Source organism: Pseudorasbora parva, chromosome 18, assembly GCF_024679245.1.
Source record: "Pseudorasbora parva isolate DD20220531a chromosome 18, ASM2467924v1, whole genome shotgun sequence".
NCBI lineage: Eukaryota > Metazoa > Chordata > Actinopteri > Cypriniformes > Gobionidae > Pseudorasbora > Pseudorasbora parva.
Window position 1 is genome coordinate 26735759 of NC_090189.1, and position 17416 is coordinate 26753174.

At 38.1% G+C, this 17416-nt stretch overlaps 1 protein-coding gene across 8 annotated transcripts in view; it reads left to right on the top strand.

Annotated features, from left to right (window-relative positions):
* The window catches only part of tenm2b (teneurin transmembrane protein 2b), a 324894-nt gene that overhangs the window by 199859 nt on the left and 107619 nt on the right, over positions 1-17416 (top strand). Inside the window, exon 1 of one of the 8 annotated variants that reach the window (XM_067423513.1) lies at positions 10733-11068. The exons of 6 other annotated variants lie outside the window; for them this stretch is intronic. In XM_067423513.1, coding sequence (XP_067279614.1) covers positions 11053-11068 — 16 coding nt within the window. In that variant the 5' untranslated portion in view covers positions 10733-11052. Of the gene's footprint in view, positions 1-10732; positions 11069-17416 lie in introns of those variants that run through there. One more of the 8 variants, XM_067423515.1, reaches the window with a different exon arrangement.

Below are 17416 nucleotides of genomic sequence, written 5' to 3' on the forward strand. Positions count from 1 at the left end.
GCAGCAGAGAGAGGACACACTGCAGTAATGGGATAATGGTGGAGCTGGACTGGACTCTCGAGTGGGGCTAATCAGATTCTCTTCACTGTGCTTCTCCTGATTGTTTCACAGATCTGAGCTGGGCCTCTGTAGTTTGCAGGGTGTGTACCAACAGAATTAGGATCACTGTGACACTACGTAGCTTGTGACTACATTACCGTCCATTACCGAAGCAGGCCTGTGATTTTCCATTTACCTTGGATGCTCAATCTCACTCTTGGAGATCTAATTTCCTGCAGAGTTTAGTTGCAACTCGATCAAACACACCTGATGTCGAGGTTGGGGGCTTATCAAGGTCCTTGAGTTCATTTGAAAATTACATGCAGGTGTATTGCAGAGTCCACAGAATTAATCGCTCATTTTTCCTTTCTTGTGAAGTCATAAACGCTTTGGTTGACTTTTTTTTCTTTTCTTTTGCTATTTAAAGAGAATGGGAACTGAAAAAAAATATATTTGTTGTAGTTTGCTAACCCTAATGATGACTTCAGTCTCTGAGAACCACTGAAAAGGGTCCATTCAGTGTATCCGCCTCGGTGTATCAGCCTTTCAGTACTAACTTTATTTCCTATTTTTAAGACATACATTTTCAGTATTTCTTTGAATTAAATGTATTAATATCTATATAAATATAGCAAAACTCCAGCACTGTCGACTGTTTTTTGTCAGTGTCACAACCTTGGCTTGCCTTCAGCTCACTGAGATTGGCTGTTGTTCAGGGTTTTTGCTTCTCATTTGCATCAAGTTTAGCATTTCGCAACTTTTCGGTGCTCTCACATTGCCAATACCACAGGTCCCTGTGCATGGAGAATGAATTGGAAAGCCCTGCTCATGTTCTGCCACATCGATGTAACTAAATTCTGCAGGCCGGTAGATCTTCACAAGCATCTCCGATTTTTTTTTCCCCCTTCAGATTTGTTTTTAGAGCACTTCTCAAAATGCATGTTACTCCACGTTCGTCTCATAAAGAAATATCACCACATGACATATGACTTCATATTCACTAAAGCATAACCTTAACAAGGAGGGAGATATGACTGCAGGTCTGCAATGATGTTCTCGTGTTCCCCTGGTGCCACGGTAATTAATTAGGGTGAAGTCAAAGGAACGCTATCAGCGCTTTTTGGTTTGTTTGTTTGTTATTTTTCTTTTTAACTTAGAAAGGTGATGTGACTCTCTGTCCAATTAATGGTCTAATTAAGTGCAGAGTCTCAATAGGAGGCATTCGATTACATCAGACTAATGACCTACAGCCTTTTTTCCATGTCACATAGGAACGGTTGGCACCCAGTTTTACACATAGCTGCCTCTCCTGATGTGTAAAGGGCTGATGAGGAACGTTTTGGATTGTCAACTGTTATTTAGTCTTTTTAATTAAATCTTATGATTAAAAGTAATTGGATCTTTTACAAATATCTTTTTTACAGCAAAACTTAACATGTGATATGATTAGTTTTATATTCAGTATCTAATGAATACAATTATGATAAAATAATTAATTTTGCTATATCTGATATTGCTGAAAGAATTGCAGAAGCATGAAGAATAGCGATAAAGATATGCATGAAAATATATGTGAACTGATAAAACAAATAAGCATTATTAAAGGAAAATTAATTCAAATTAATGTTACTTGGTTTTTAAAATATATATATATATAAATTACAAAATATACACTACTGTTCAAAAGTTTGTGATCAGTGAGATTTGTTTATGCTTTTGAAAGTATCTTATGCTCACAAATGCTGCAGTTATTTGGTCAAAAATACAGTAAAAACATATAATATTGTGAAATATTATTACAATTTAAAATAACTTTTCTGACCCTGTTATAGAATTAGCATCATAATACATCATATAATTCAACCTATTTTTTAAGATGTCGTATTTAAAAAGTTTGCTGAGCCGTCTACTCAAAAAATCTGTAGATACAAAAAAATATACATAGATATCAGAATTCTTTGAGGAAGAGAAGGCTCAGAAAACCAGCAAACCTTTTAAATAGTAGTGTATAAAAATAATACATGCAAATTCATAAAGATTCAATGCCACCAAATAAAATGTTTTTATTACTTTCAAGGCATATTTTATGAGCAACAATAATTATGAAATATAACATAAAAGAGGCTCTATTTTTTTTCTACTTTAATGGGGTTATAATGTATTCCACAATGTATTGTGGAAGTCTGTGGTAACATGAAAAATAATCTATAATTTAATATTTAACTCATATCAGCTTATACTTAGCTGTTTCTCTCTTTCATTTAGTGACAGTAATGAGAGCCTTAATTGAGCTTTAGGAAGATATGACTTGTTTATCATATAGTGCTGCATCAATGTGTTCAGATAATTAGTATAATCTAAAACAATAGATCGTAGTATTTGAGCCAGAAGGCTTTTCTGTCTGGAGCTTACATGTTCTCTCCATGTTGGTTTTGGTTTCGTCTATCTTGCGATCTCACGACCAATTCGTATGTATTTGTATGAGGTGGCTAATTCGTATGGCCTCACGATTTGTCTATACTGCAGGAATGGATTTAGATTTTAGAATTAGACCATTCCTACAAAATCGCACAAATTGACCACCACGTCAAATACGTATGAATTAGCAAAAATTGTACGAATTCGTACAAAGAAGTTCAAACAAATTTGTACGAATTTGCCACCTCGTAAAATACATACAAATCGCTGCGAGAACGATTGCTTTCGTCTGCATCATAGGTGAATACTGTAGGACAAGTGGTTTGGAGAATGGATGGAAATACTACAAAAAAAAGATAGAAGCAAGATTTTGTACAAATCAACCTACTTTTTAAGGAACTGTACACAGCTTGTCAGTCCAGATGAATCAGAAAACTGCACTTTTTTTAGATGGTGTTGGTCAGATCTTTTTTTGCTTCTTTTCAAGTACTATGGATTATTCAGAATGTCTCTTTTCTATTCAAATACACTCCAGAAGTATGTGCCCTGAAAAGCGAGGATGGAAATAGGCCTGCAGTACATCTGTTTTTTCCCCCCGTAATTATTGACTACTGCAATTCTTAGTCCAAACTGATGCCGGTATCCAAAGAGCTGATCCAGGTGTAGTTCAGGATGTTTTTTTTTTCTGCTACCTCTCTTGCCACTGACTTGGCTTCAGAGAACGGTCCTTCCTTTACAGTGTGTTTAACTTTACAGTATCAGTCTCCATTGTGGCCCTTTGTACAGAGGGCACCACCTGCTCCATAATCTCCTCCACTACACACACCTACAGTATTGAAATCTCAGTGGTCTGCACACTTGTGTACATGTTTCCATCTCAGGGGCTTTTTTGTTGGCCTGTTTCTTGGTCCAGCATTCAGTCTCATTCAGTGTTTTTCTCTCTTCTTTAATAAGTCAGGAGACGTAAAGGCAGCCTGGCAGAGTGCTTGGGGAAGCACGGTCCCGCTGGTCCCACTCCGTCCCCTCCTTTTTCAGAGGGGAAGGCACGACTTGGTGCCGGCGTCCAGGCCTGTGTTTCACAGCTAAGTGAAATTTAATGAGCGGGGACATCCATTTATGAGCAGAAATCTGGACTGGGAGTGAGGGCTCCAGGGGCGTACAACATAGAAGAAATAGAAAGTGGCTCTTTGACTCAATGTTCTCTGACACACTCCCTGAGGACGAACAGAGTGGAATGTACAGCACCTTCAATTAGACTTCCAAAATGTAACAGCACTGCTCCGGTAGACATGTCTCTGCCGTCTTTAATGATATCTGAGTGTGCACGTAAGGTTTTGAAGATGTAGTTGAAGGATGTAGGTTATTACCCAAGCATAGTTTTAAAAAATAATGAATGCAGTCATTTCCTTTATAATTATTTTTAAAAGCTAGTGATAGCAATTATATTGGCTGATATCTCTCGGGTGGTGTATGTTAAAAGGATCGAGTCGTTCTAAACCTGTATGGCTGTACTTTCTTCTGCAGAACTCTAAAGATCATACATCAATCCATACTCAGTGGAAAAACATGCTGTGGTGACATTTCTGTAAAATGATATTAGGCTGCTTCCTGCACATTTCATGGCATTTTGAAAGTGAATGTTTTATCAGAAACAGATACGTGTGAAGCTGGCAATGTTTTTTTTATTTTGTCGCTGGTTGAAAGATTTGAACATAACGTACCACGTAAAACCTGCCATAAACCTAACCGATAGTGTTAACAAAAAAAAAATAATAATAATATTTAAGCTTGATTCTAAAAGTTTAAGGTCTTTATTTTATGAATCATGTATCACAGAAGAATGTATCAGATGAGCTACCGAGGAAGTTTACTATGTCAGAAAAGCCAAATGGAGCTGGATTTGTGATGCAAACATCAAAATATATCATGCACTATGGTAAAAGTGTTTTGAGGTCTTAACAAACACTGTGAAAGGAAACACACAAAAAATGGCCTTTATTAATCGTTAATTATTCATTATAATTAGTCTGAAAAGGAATAGATCTTGGTGATTTATTGACCCTAGTTTTCTTTTTTAGCAGGAAACTGCCGTTAATTATGTATAGGTATTTTTTTTTATGGTTTTGCAAAAATTTTAGTAGAGTCATTTTTTATTTATTTTTTCATTTAGCTTATATGTTGAGATATTTTGAAGATTGCTTGAACTGTTTCTGTCCATACAGTCGAAGTCAGTGGGATACATTATTCTTTATTGGTATATATGCATACCACACACACAGATTTTACTTTTTGGATGAACTTCCCTTTCATATTCAAGGTTTTCTGCACAATACTGTGCTTTGTTGCACATAATAAAATTCATAAGCCCTCGCAACCTCAAGCTTTCCCAAGTGCGTATAATTTAGAAAATTATTGAGCTTTCATTGCTGCTTTGGACGCGTGCACAAAGCAGTTTAATTGTTTAAAAAAAAAACAAGAATGAGAGATCTATTTGCATTCAGCAAAAAAATAAATAAAAATTGGTGCATAGAGAATAATAACAGCATTTTATTAGCTTGGATGGCACAAAGGCTTGCAAAAGTCTACAGCACCTGGCAGCTTGCAAATTCGGTTCAGGCCGTGGTTTACTCAAACAACGCTGGCGTAATTGCTTTCTGCTCACTGTCATCACAAAGAACTGTTACACACTGCAAATCTTGCTGCTCTGAATGAAAAACTATATGATGTTGCTTTAAAAATGTCTCCCGTGGAACACAAGCTATTGGTCTATTGTGTTCCCCTCTGTTTGTTTATATCATCAGTTCTAGGCTTCTCAGTACTTCTCAGCGCATGTGTGTACATGTGTGTGTGTTTTGTATGTGCACAGCACTCCGTTTCTCTATATCTGCTCTTTTCTAAAACATTACTGATAATTGCATTTTGACTTCATTATGGGACGACCAGCAAGAGGCCAAATTGGATCTGTTTATCTGACGCCCAGCAGTGTGGAAAGATTCCATTTAGGAAAAAAATGAGGTTTTCTGGTGCCATTTTTTTTATAGGGGAGTGGTTCTCAGCATGGGAGCTTTGACATAGGAGAGGAGGGCAAAAAGGAGAAATTACTCCACATAAATGGGCCAAGCAGAAACAAACAAATCTTTCGAAGGAAGAAATTAAATGAAAAGAATGCACTTCACAGTAAAAAGAAAAGACTTGAGGCAGATAATGCGAATTTAAACAGAGACTGGTGCACCTTTGGGGGAAAGACACTAACAAACCGGTTGCTGACACCACAGTGACTTTCCTTCGCGCTCTCTTTTTTCTTTCCTCTGCCTTTTTCTCGTCTCTTTCGATTATGGGAGGTAATATGGGCTGAGGTGCTTTCAAAGGCCGTTCTCTGCAGTATAGCCATTGATGCCATTTTGACAGAGACCGCTCCTAGAATGTGAATGTGTTTGAGACTCATATGAGATGAGTGGAGACGAGAGGATGCTGCCACACAATAGGCCCACTGCCAGGATCAGAAGCACAAGGAGAAAGCTCGCCGTCCCTGTGGAGAGACGCAGTGTGCGCGGAGCGACACAGACAGAGAAGCGAAGGACAGCCAGGCACAACCTTTATTAGTGTGACAATCCTCTCATCAAAGCCAAAACCGGCAAAAGATAAGATGTATCTGCTTTGAAGAAAAAACGAATAATGAACTTTGTGCTGAGATTTGTTTTACATAGAGACTGCTGATGCTGTAGTGTAGACAGACGGTATCAAATTATTCTATTTAAATGGGTATAGTCTGGGTATAGATAGTTCAGTTGTTCCAAACCTGAATGACTTTCTTCTTTTTGGAATGACATGAGGGTATATGACAACAAAATTTTAAACTGGAAACAGTCGATCTTGAGACACTACTAGCGTAATGACTTGTTTTACTAACGTAAATGAGGATTCTCTCCTATGTTATGCCTGGTACACATTGTGCGATTTTGGGCTGTCCCAGGCAATCGTGGCGATTTCTGTGGTCGTGGCTCCTAAACTGTGGTCCTACGTCATACAGTGAGATAGTTTTAAAGACGGGCCTGCTTTGAACAATGGCTTAACATCGAGTGGCTTTATGTGTATCTGGGCTAGCGAATCCCTGAGTTATTTAACTAGGGACTTTAGCAATGTGAACATGGGTATCATACCCTTAGGTTTGATTACCATTGACCTAAACAAGCTATGCGTTTTTTAAAACTTCAAATTCGTACTTCAAATTAGAACACACACTATGACTGTGACTTGAACATATTACATGAACAAAGTAGACTCAGTGGGAGTCTATTTGTGAATAGCCACTGCAGCATCATAGGGAAATATTTAAGTTCTTTGCTTAGAACTATCTAATGACCATTATCACAGTTCTCGAATGCGGTCAAAAATGGTTTGTCATCCCCTTGGTTTCTAAGTTTCAGGCTTGGATAAAATGCATGTTATTAGAGAGATGGTGTCGTAGGTAGAGCGAAGGCTGATCTTCTCAGCATTCTGGTCAGCTCAGAACACCTGAGCGGCTCATTAGAGTGCTTAATGTTCTAGTTCCACTCTCTGCGTTTGAGCTCAGGGAGATTCTGCCCACGCCGCATTAGATCAGCCTGTGACTTTTCTGCGCAGCTTGAGGACAAACTTGTTCTGCAGTTCATAAGTTGAGGACAGACTGAAGCTGGGTATAAACCCATAATCAGCCAAATGCTGCTACTTCCTGTGTGGTGGGAGGTAATTTTGCTTATCCTACTGCCCTTGGTGGTGGTTGAAATGTAAGACATTATATTGACATTTGGGAAGAAATCCTGTTGCTTTGATGCAAAGACGCGCTTTGATGCAAAGAAAAAAAATTGTATGATGTGTTGATGAACCGAAACAAAAGCTGGCAATGTGCTTGTCTGATTGGATTTTTGTTTGAGTGTTCAGTGGTGCTCTGTTGCTCATGCATGCTGCAGAGATTTTCCATAAAACAAATGCATGTGAAGACTTTGTTTTCTGTGTCTGTGGTTTAAACAGAGTTTGTCTTTTTATTTTTATTTTATTCAGACCATCTCAGGAGATTTATTTATTTGAATATCCTAAAGGACACCTAAAGGATTATTAGGAACACCTGTTCAATTTCTTAATAATGCAATTATCTAATCAACCAATCACATGGCAGTTCCTTCAATGCATTTAGGGGTGTGGTCCTGGTCAATACAATCTCCTGAACTCCAAACTGAATGTCAGAATGGGAAAGAAAGCTGAATTAAGCTTTTTTTGAGTGTGGCATGGTTGTTGGTGCCAGACAGGCCGGTCTAAATATTACTGGGATTTTCATGCACAAGCATTTCTAAGGTTTACAAAGAATGGTGTGAAAAGAGAAAAACATCCAGTATGCGGCAGTCCTGTGGGCGAAAATGCCTTGTTGATGCTAGAGGTCAGAGGAGAATGGGCCGACTGATTCAAGCTGATAGAAGAGCAACTTTGACTGAAATAACCACTCGCTACAACCGCGGTATGTAGCAAAGCATTTGTGAAGCCACAACAATCACAACCTTGAGACAGATGGGTTACAACAGCAGAAGACCCCTCCGGGTAACACTCATCTTCACTTCAAATAGGAAAAGAGGCTACAATTTGCACAAGCTCACCAAAATTGGACAGTTGAAGACTGTCTGATGAGTCAAAATAATAGAGGTTAAAGATTTTGGTCCTGACTGACGATATGAAACGACAAGGCCTCCATCTGTCATTAAATAGAAATGTGCAATGCATTTAGACATTAATAAAAGATGGGGGTGATGTCATGCATAGTCAATGATGTAATTTTAAACAGATGTTGATATATTCTACATGATTAGTGTGGGTGGGTGTGGTTGACATTTGTCCTGCTTTTGGGTCAAGGTCAGACAGTTTATTTGTTTAGTTTGTGATGCTGTTATAATCACCACATTTGGTTTTTCTTTTTGAGCTAATTTAATTTAGATATGTGTGTGTTTTTGTGAGTGTATAAAGGTGTTTCTGTGCATGGCTATCTGTTGAGACTGACTTTCTCTCCCCCTGTAATGGAAACTCGGGAGGAGTTTGGCGAGTCATATACTATCTCAGTGAAACAGAACCACCGAGGGCACTAAGTATTTCTGAGCTCTCGCTTTCTGTGTGTGCGCTTGCGCGTGTCATCAATAGCCTTTCCCTTGTTAGCAAGACAGAGGAGGTTTCATTTTGTCATAAACTGTGCAAGGCTGTTGAGTTGTTCTGTGTGCAGAATAACCATTCTGCCCGGTATTCACCCACCGCCCTCAATTTCCCTTGTGTTAAAGGCTGACAGGATGGGCATACCTCCAAAACAATACATAACATGTATGTCATCAACCATTCCCACCAAGTTTTCCTTAGAGTAGCTCCATGCCATAGCAGTGCCTACACATTTTCCACTAGTTTTTAAGTAGGTTTAAGGCGATTACATACACAAACAGTTGAGCTTGGCCTCCTCTCTTGCTCTTTTAAATATGGGCACATATAGTCTCTCTCACCTCCATTGTTCTTGTATTCCTGCATCGCTCTCTCTCTTGTTTGTCAGTGTGCTGGAGCAGCAGTACTTGCGTTGTCTCTGGGCGGTTGGCTTCTTTGCGAGTGCTGGCAGCAGGGCCCGTGCTGGGGTAATGAGGACGGATGCCCGCGCGTGGGAAGAGCCGGCTGCTTTGTAGTGTCTCACCGCACAATGCGAAGGTTCTTGGAAACGGTCGAGGAGCGCCACCGCAAAACAGCAAATAGATCCCCACGCCAAAAGAACGTCAGTTTTAGGCGAGACATTTTGTCTCTGAATTAAGCCCTAATGAGATCTCTTCTTGTGTTCGCAGCCGGTGTCTCTAAAAGGGAGGGTGTGCCTTTTAAATTTGTCTTGGAGGAAAGTGACACCACCTGGCAGTGCTAGAGGTGCTGCATGGGTAATGTTTTGTGCTCCTTAATAATGTCTAACTCACACGTAATGTATTATCATAATATCCAGTGACACGACTTTATCCATACCATTAAGAGCACAAAGCTGACATGCCCTGGGCGAGGACACTGCGACATCCCACAAATCCCAGGGAACATCCCAGGGAAATTGATTATTTTGTCATAATGTGACAGCGAACAGACCTTATGGGTCTTTATAGTCCTGATTCATTTAAGTGAGGATAAAACAGATGTTAATAAGATTAAATGTTAATCATTAGAATTCAATCTTTCAACTTTAGTTTATTACCTCTAATTAAATTTCTGACCCAATCACAACCTGCTCGTCCAGTCATGTTCCGCCAGCCACCACTGAACTGTGTGAGAAAGATTTGGCTCATATCCAACATCTGTTTATTCGTTCAGATTAAAAGATAGTGTCACCTAAACTAGATCATTTACTCAACCTCATGTCTTCAAAAAATGTTAGACATTCTTTATTCTGCATAAAAGAAGATATTCTGAGAAATGTCTGTTTTTGTTGTTGTTGTTGTTGTTTTTCCTATCCACCTTTAATGTAAGAATGTCATCCGCCTCCAGTTTTTTTTATCTGTACAAAAATCTATTATTGCACTGTAACAAAAATTATATATGACAGCATATTTTTGCATTGCTTTAACTTAAAATAAGTTAAGCAATTCTCATTTTAAGTCAGTTTAATGTAATTTAAGTTCAACTGACTTACACATCTAAGTTGATTGTACTTTAAAATGTATAGCAGCATAGCCTACTGAAAACAATTTTAATTCATAAACACAGTAGAATGTATCACAAATAGTTTTACCATTTACTGCACTTTATCATTAAGTAGCCTAATAATTTACTGCTATAATCTTAAATCTCGCACATTCACAGAAAACCACATACTTTTTTCGTAGCAAAACAAGGTGGATACAATGTATATCCTATGGCATCAAAAATGTAGGCTATGTATTTATGTATAATGCCTTGTAGGCCTAGTGTTGAGTAAGTCGGATAAACCGGATTGTAAATTTCTCGTTGCTATCTCCTCATTACATTTTGCCCACCGAGGCCTGCCAATAATGGCAGTTCCAGCCCCAGACATTTACATGCTCAAACCTTATTTTGGCTGTAAGGCATGCATGTAAAATATGAATCTTTCAGTGCCTGATTAATTTATATTGATCAGTGTCAGTGATGGAATATCAATAAAATGACCCATCGTATCTGATGAGATCAGTTTTGATTTCCTAAGGCACGGAGGCGCGACACCCGAGCCCAGAACATATTTTTGGGAGGAAAATTGCCGTGAGGGGCGCGCAGGAGGAGCCCTGATTCAAATCAGCTCAGTCAGTGACTATCACACACACTATGAGCTCACCTCACCAACCCAGCGCTCTGCACTCGCTCGTTCCCCCGCGTCTCGGTGAACCGCTGGCTCCGGCGCATCTCTTTGAATAACCATCAGTGCTCTGTTTCAGCACCTGACACACCTAAAAGCTCGTCCGTCGCCTGACTGAAAAACGCGACGACACGAAAACAACACGGGGATTCAAAATCCGCGCCGTTGAGGAGCAAGCGCTCGTGCCTACTGCCCAGCACTCTTGTAACGGCAGAATGACTGAGTGAGAGTGAGAGAGAGGACGCTGTGCTCGCAGTATGGAGAAAAGGAAAGGTAAGAGACTGTCATTTGACAGAAGGCTCTCGTTTTGTCTATATTAGATCCATTTAGGACTCAGTGAGACTTTTAGCGGCGTTTTCTTCTTTTCATGAAGAGAGATATTTAAGTTCAAAGATAAATGGAGACGCGTGTGCCGACAAGAATTCCCGCGCGAGCCGTAAATGTGTTAGGACACTGTGCATGTCATTATTTTTTGTTTTGTTTTAATTATAGTGTGAGAGGCCAATTCATGTGGAGATAAACACGGGCAGTACTGTTTTAATTGTTTTTTGTTTCTCAAGTAAGCGTCTAGTCTAAACGGGAATGTGTTAATCTGTGCGACAGCGTAAACATCTAACGTTACGTGAATTATTTATTAGTTCTTTTGTATGCGCGCGTATAAACATGACTGAATTAGGCAACGCAATCCTTATTTATCTTACCAGGAAATTACTCAAGTTAAATATTACTCATTATAATCAAATTACCATTCACCTTGAATAAGAGCTTCCTCCGCAGCAAGTTACAAGTTTATATTGAGGCTGACATTGTTCATCTGTTAAATACAATGATTGTTGTCAGATGAGTTTGGGATAGGCTATATGATAGTACTAATTTATTTTCGTATGAGTTTTGATTATGCCAGGAGACACACCCATATGTAAAGTTTGACTTGTGGCATCCTGATTGCAATTGCAATCAAAGTTTGCATCTGTGATACTGTAATTATCAGGATATCTCAGGCAGATTAGTAATTGGTATTTCTGGAGCTTGTACTGCTGTTCTTTTTTTTTTTTATCAAGATGGAACTCACCATCATTGCATCACCAACTAAACATTTATGCTTTAAGACAGTGCCGCCGCTGGCCAAATGGGTACCCTAAGCAGAACTGTGTTGTTGTGCTCCCCACCATATATTCCAATATTGTGGAAGTTTAAAACACACATACACACACTCACCTGGTTCACTAGCTTTGTAGGGACTCTCCATAGACTCTCCATGGTTTTATACTGTACAAACTGTACAATCCCCCTACACTGCCCCTGCCCCTAAACCTATCATAGGCAACATTCTGCATTTTTACTTTCTCAAAAAAACTCATCCTGTATGATTTATAAGCCTTTTGAAAAGTGGGGACCGTTGGCTGGTCCCCACAATGTGATCTCAGGTTTTACTATCCTTATGGGGACATTTGATCCTCACAATGTAATATGAACAAGGACACACACACACACACACACACACACACACACACACACACACACACACACACACACACACACGCGCACAATAGATGTCTGAATAGAACATTAATAATATGTAATACAAAATGTTTCATTATTTACAATTGTAGCTCTATATTGTATTAAATGCATACTAAAATTAAAGCCTGCATATTAAATTAAAACTAACGATTATTTTTGTAAAATCAGATAATATTGTTTTGTGGTAATAAAAATAAATCTAAGCGAACAGCTGCCTTGAAAATGACTTAAAATACATATATGAGCCAATGATAATTAATTCAAAGAAAGTTTCAAATGCCAGTTAATTTATGGTTTTATCAAACAATACTGGTAAAATACATTATGAAAAATACAACAATGAACTTATGTACATTACGTATTATAAAGGAGGGTGCCAGCGTCATTTTGACTTTTGTTGTTACACTACATCATGAATAAATCCTTGTTTACTATTGGTCAAACAACATTTAATCAATTTGTCCACTTAATCTTGAATATTCTGCGATATAAATGCGTCACTGTAGTTTTGTGAACAAGAACATGTGCACATCAAAACATGCAAACTCAAGGTTTAGCCGTTTCCATCATCCTGATTTTATGCACATTTTTAATTATTGCATCGGAAATGAGTAATGGGTAAAGTAAAAAAAAAAATCCCTTAATTCGCAAAAAAGTTTTAACTCCCTTGAGGTGTTTTTTGAGTTACACAAAACTTTATTCCATTATTCCATTTTGAATAATGGAAACGCATTTGCCCGAAAATTTGTGACGTAGTGAACATTAAAGTGACATGACTAATGGGCTGTTTCTGCTGTTTTATTGACCGTCGGTTACTTGGTTACTAATACCACCGCCATCCGCTCAAACAATTTAATGGAAATGCACTAATTCACTTTTATTTATTTTCTTTTTTTTTCGAACTTTGAAAAGACTCGCTTTATGTTTTGGACGGAAAACCATCTATTGATACATTCTCCTGTGTCAGCGTAGGTTTATAAATGATAGCGCTATTATTAGATTTTTTGAATTGTTTTAATATATTGTGCAGCCTTAGAAAATGGTCTAATATTGCAGTTTGCGGATTCTCATCTGTTGAATGTGCCACTTCTGGTATATATATTTTTTAATTGAACTGAGGAATCGTGACAGTCCTACACATATCTTTTACATGGTATAAAGCCCAATAATTGAAATTACATGACATAAATTGCTTTAGTTTTAAATCAGGCTGTTGTGTTTGTGGTGGTCAAAGTATTTAAGCGTTAAACACATTTATTAGTCTCACTCATTAACTTTAATAGGCAAACAAATACAGTTTCACATGTTTGTGAACATAACTGAAAGTGGTACATGGGATTTATCTTGGGCTTTTTTTCTCTACTGTTGTTTTCAACTGCTTTTGTCATTTCCTGGGCATAGTTGTCCATCAGTTATGATCATTTGCATCTAGCCTCTCAAACACAAGTTATGGGTGGGGCAGTTGCGGGAATGGCGTGTCATATTTGCTTACTGCGTTCACCATAACATTAATTTTGTATTGTTTATACTAATGTTAATATTAATATTGAATTAAGTTTTTTTTTTTTTTTTTGAGCAACAGAGATAGTACACCACCCAAGACCCACCCACCACCCAAGAGTAGGTGCCCTATGCAAACTGCGTACAATGCATATAGTTAGTGGCAAAACTGTCTTAAGATGTCGTGCTGCCATATTACATGATTTATGGAGAGTCATAGAGCCATTACCTATGCGGCCCCTTATCTCCCTTTCTCTCTTCCCTGGCCTACATTTCAACATCCAGTCTTGGAGAAAGGGGAACACTCTCTCTTCCATCACTGTTGTCCAACAGCTTCAGTCTTCCAGGGACACACTCATATCTTTCATCCACCGCTCATCTCTGACTCCCTCACTACTGCCTATGCTTTGAGTATCATCGCTGGTGCTGTCAAAGAGGAAGTATGTGAGAAATGGTACCCATTTTCCACAAACACTCCTCCAGCCTAATGGCCTGCGTCTCAAAGGCCCACTCCATCATCACTAATGGACAGGAGTTTAGCCTGGACTAAGTTTAGTCTGTCTGCCGTGGTCTCTTGTTTCACGCTTTGTTGTGTAAGTTTTAGTTTCAGTTCTTGTTGAGAACGATAGTATGATTGGAAAGCAAATGGTTGCATTTGAACTTGCTGTTTTGATGCTTCCAGTATAGCTAACCAGAAGCAGTCCAGAAATGCTTTTTGAATAAGTAGGTCATATGAAATTAGCGTTTGCTGTTAAATCTCCAGTCTTTTCTTCATGTTAATTACAGCTATGTGCTTTTCTCTTTCAATCTCTGTTGAATGTATGGAGCTTTATATGCAAGACGGCTTGTTTTGTAGCACTTTTCATTGTCATGCTAATGAATTTTAACAATTATTTAAATTAAGTCTCTTATAGAGCGATAAAAATAAAACATGACTCATTACTATTATATTAATATTTATAAACCCTTTTTTCATTAACACTTCAGTGCACACTGTTTTCAGAGCAAGATTTTTGTTCACACTTCAATGTTACTCAAACAACAATATTATGTTTTCTTCTATATTTAAAGACTTAATTCTGGTTGTGCACTTGTGCCGTTGTGTTGTTATCCAACAATTGATGCATCACTAAGCCTGGATTTAGTTCTTTTTTTTTTTTACTGTTCATCCCACTTGTTGCAACAGTTGCCATCCACCATTTTCTCAGCCCAGCTTTTTCCCTTTTTTCTCACGATAGTTTATGGAGCATCTTTGCGTTTGGAATGTTTTAATGCAATTTTATGGACATGCTCCAAAAATATGGTTAACAAAGTTAACAGGTCACTTGTAATAGTGACACATGGCACCCAAAGAGGATATGCTTTTTTTTCTTTAAATACATTTTCAGAGGTTCATGCTGTGCTTAAATGTCATTAGAAAGCACACTACATTATGGGTGCACAATATTACCAAAAACTATGTTTATTTAACATAGTTAGAATTAGGATAGGACAGAAATGTAATGTAAAAAATAAAATATTGCATAGTCTTCACTGTATGAATATAATATGAATTTATTCTTTTTAAAGCTAAAAAATTTATTCAGTCAAGAGCAGTATGTTATTTTTTATTTTATTTTTGATTCACATTAATGACACAGAGCAGGTAGATATATTAGGCTTCTGTCATTTTGAGACCAAATGCACAAATCCATTATACTGATACACATCTGGTTTATGCCCAACTATTTACTTTCACTTGAGACAAAACAGGCTGTGTTTACATGAATACTCCACACTATTGGCATTTTGGCATAATTTTGTGTGTATTCAACCATTCAAGCGCAATAAGACGTTAAAGAGAGATGGATTTTCAATCACGACAGGCCTACACATCATATCCTGGTCAAGATAAATATCATAATACGGTGCCTTTTCTGCAAATTCAAGCAATTGATAGTTGATATACTGTATATTGACTACATGGAAAGGACTATTTCTTCAAAATGTACAAAAGGATATACTCAATTTACTAATTTGTGATTGTTTTTCTCCCTTTATTTAGAGGTGTTTATCATTTAATCATTAATTTAAAAGATTTAGACAGCTTGGTTCATGTGAGCGTGGCACGCGCTCTTCAGTGGTGAAAGCGTGCTGTGTACCTCATATTAGGACGCACACTCAAAAGTAATCCGGTCAGGTCGTGTACATGGTGAAGCATGTTGGTGTATTTACGTGCCAGTTTTGCTAAGAGCGGATAGCGCGTTTCATTATCTCTCCACCATGTTAGTGGATTAGCCGTAGAGTCAATTGGTTGTTCTTGGAGATAGCGGGTTGACTCCGTGTCAGCGCGCGGTCTGATCGGTAAAGGGGCAGAGATTTCTCCTCTTGGTAGGGGGTGGTGCACAGACCTCTCGCGAATCATCTCCAGCAGTAGCAGCCTCCGAAGCACCACTAACTCCGCCTCCGTTTCCCTTGTCAGCTGATACAATTTCCCCCCGGAGTGCATGTTTTTTTTGTTTTTTTATGTTTGTAAAAAATATTTTAATAACACTGTTTTGGCGGTTATAAAGTTCTAATGACGGTGTTTAACTATAACCGTCGGTCTTACGGTTATATACTAACCGTTACATCCCTACACACACACGCTGTTATTAACATTTCTGCCTGCATCCTCGTGGTGGTGTGTAATATTGCAGTAATCCAAATGATGAAAAAAAAGTATTGCCGTAAACAATGTATTTTGCAACACCAAAAAATAAACGATAGAGCATACCATAATTTGAAACGATAGACTTTTTATTTTGTCCATTCGCTATATAACATAATTTTGCACAGCCCTACATTGAAGTGTCAGTAGTGCTATATATTTATATACTTCGATATAGCATGGATATACCATGGTAACATCGTCATACTGCCCAGCACTACTATTTATATGTTTCAAGGTAAATTAATGTTACTAATTTAATGTCACTTGAACTTCATAGTGTTGATTGAAGTCCACAATAGTGAAAGCATTATTAGGAGCAGAAATATTTTCACTTTAAAAACATGCCTTCATCCTTATCTGCATGTTTCTGTGGAAGTTAACAATCCCTTTTTAAGAATCATGGCAGATAAAAATACTTTGAAATGCTACTATTCGTCCCAGCCCATGTAGAAAAAAAAGTCTAATAAATAATCTATTTTATGAACACTGAACACTCATTTACTTAAAATCACACTGTTCTTTCTTATGGAAAATGTTTGGAATTATGTTTTATGTAAGTTGTAAGCAAAAGTTACTAGGTGGCCAGAGCTTAAATGCTTAATATGCTTCAGAAAAGTGTGCTTCAGAATTGAAGCCATTTTCGCTTTTTCTTTTAAGTGAATGTGCGTGTGTGTTGTGATAGCTCCCTTGCTGTACAAGAGTTGCATCACTCTCAGCACAGATACTCTATAGGGGGAGCTGTGCTGAACAACAGCCGCTGCTCTTCTCCTCGGGGTATGATGATGCAAAGCATTGCCGAGTTTGCCTCAGTGCAGTGTTCCTCATCCTCACTGGACTCAAAGGTTTGCCCAACCCACGTCATCGGTCACAGCCCCACATACAGGGTTGACCACCCTGCCCACTAG